The sequence below is a fragment of the Aptenodytes forsteri genome, unplaced genomic scaffold (genome assembly GCF_000699145.1).
Source record: "Aptenodytes forsteri isolate BGI_AS27 unplaced genomic scaffold, ASM69914v1 Scaffold83, whole genome shotgun sequence".
In the NCBI taxonomy this organism is placed as follows: Eukaryota; Metazoa; Chordata; class Aves; order Sphenisciformes; family Spheniscidae; genus Aptenodytes; species Aptenodytes forsteri.
The window spans coordinates 4016413-4017405 of NW_008795371.1; the positions used below are offsets into that span (position 1 = coordinate 4016413).

The 993-nt window shown below is 63.0% G+C and overlaps 1 protein-coding gene across 1 annotated transcript in view; it reads right to left on the bottom strand.

Moving 5' to 3' along the window:
- The window catches only part of ADAMTS7 (ADAM metallopeptidase with thrombospondin type 1 motif 7), a 54298-nt gene that overhangs the window by 51950 nt on the left and 1355 nt on the right, over positions 1-993 (bottom strand). The window contains exon 2 of the mRNA XM_019472369.1: positions 268-280. Within this exon, the coding sequence (XP_019327914.1) occupies positions 268-280 (13 nt within the window). The remainder of the gene's footprint in view (positions 1-267; positions 281-993) is intronic.

A 993-nucleotide genomic window follows, 5' to 3' on the forward strand; every position in this document is an offset into this window, starting at 1 on the left:
GCTTTCCCGAGGCTGCCGGTTTCGCAGGCACAGAACCAAGGCTGAGGCTCCCCCTTGTCGCACCTTTTTTAAAATTTTCTTTTCAGGATAAAATGAGTGGGGAATACAAAACTTGGCTACTTTGATGCCGTTTAAATAACTCCTCGGCAGGGCGCGCGGACCGCGGGAAATTGTAGTCCCTTCCTCCCGAAACACACCTGGGCGTTACCGTGGGAGTGCGGCCTTCCCACCGTCTCCCCTCCCGTTCCTCTGCCCGTCGCATCTCACCGCCTCGCTCCGTCTGCGTTAAGCCGGAAGGGTAAAGCGTGTAAAGAACGGCAAACCGAGCGTTTCGTGGCCGATAAGCCCGTTCTGAAGGGCGACTGGTGAGCGAGGTCCAGCGGGACCAGCCCGCGGGTGTTCCAGCCCGCGGGTGGTTGTTCCAGCCCGCGGGTGGTTGTTCCAGCCCGCGGGTGGTTGTTCCAGCCCGCGGGTGGTTGTTCCAGCCCGCGGGTGGGTGTTCCAGCCCGCCTTCCCTGGAGCTCTGACGCTTTCTGAACGATCGGGTCACGCTCAGAAATCCGCGCTTCGGAGCGCAGCTCGGCCCTAACGCACCACGAAACAGGCGTTGTACAGGGTGAAAGGACAGCGGGGGGAAACGAGGTGGGGCCCTACCCAGGGGGGCCTCGGGCGACACCCGCCGGATGCTCCCCGAGCCCTCGCGTCCCACCCGGGCAGAGGGAGCAGAATAAATGTAGAAAAGCAGAATAAATGTATTTTCTCCTCCCCGCGCGCAGCACGGCGGGCCGGGGGCTGCTCGTGGTCCAGACGACACCGACAATCCCGCAGCTTTCCCAGACGGCTGCGTCTGCCGCGGCTCCGCTCCTGCCGGCCTCGGGGGGGAATAGCTTATTACTTAAGTGATAATGTTAATTATGCAAATGAGCTGGGGTCAGCGCGCCCCCGGCCCGTGCCCTCCCGCGCGGGCGACCCCTGGCGGTCGCGCCGGGGAAG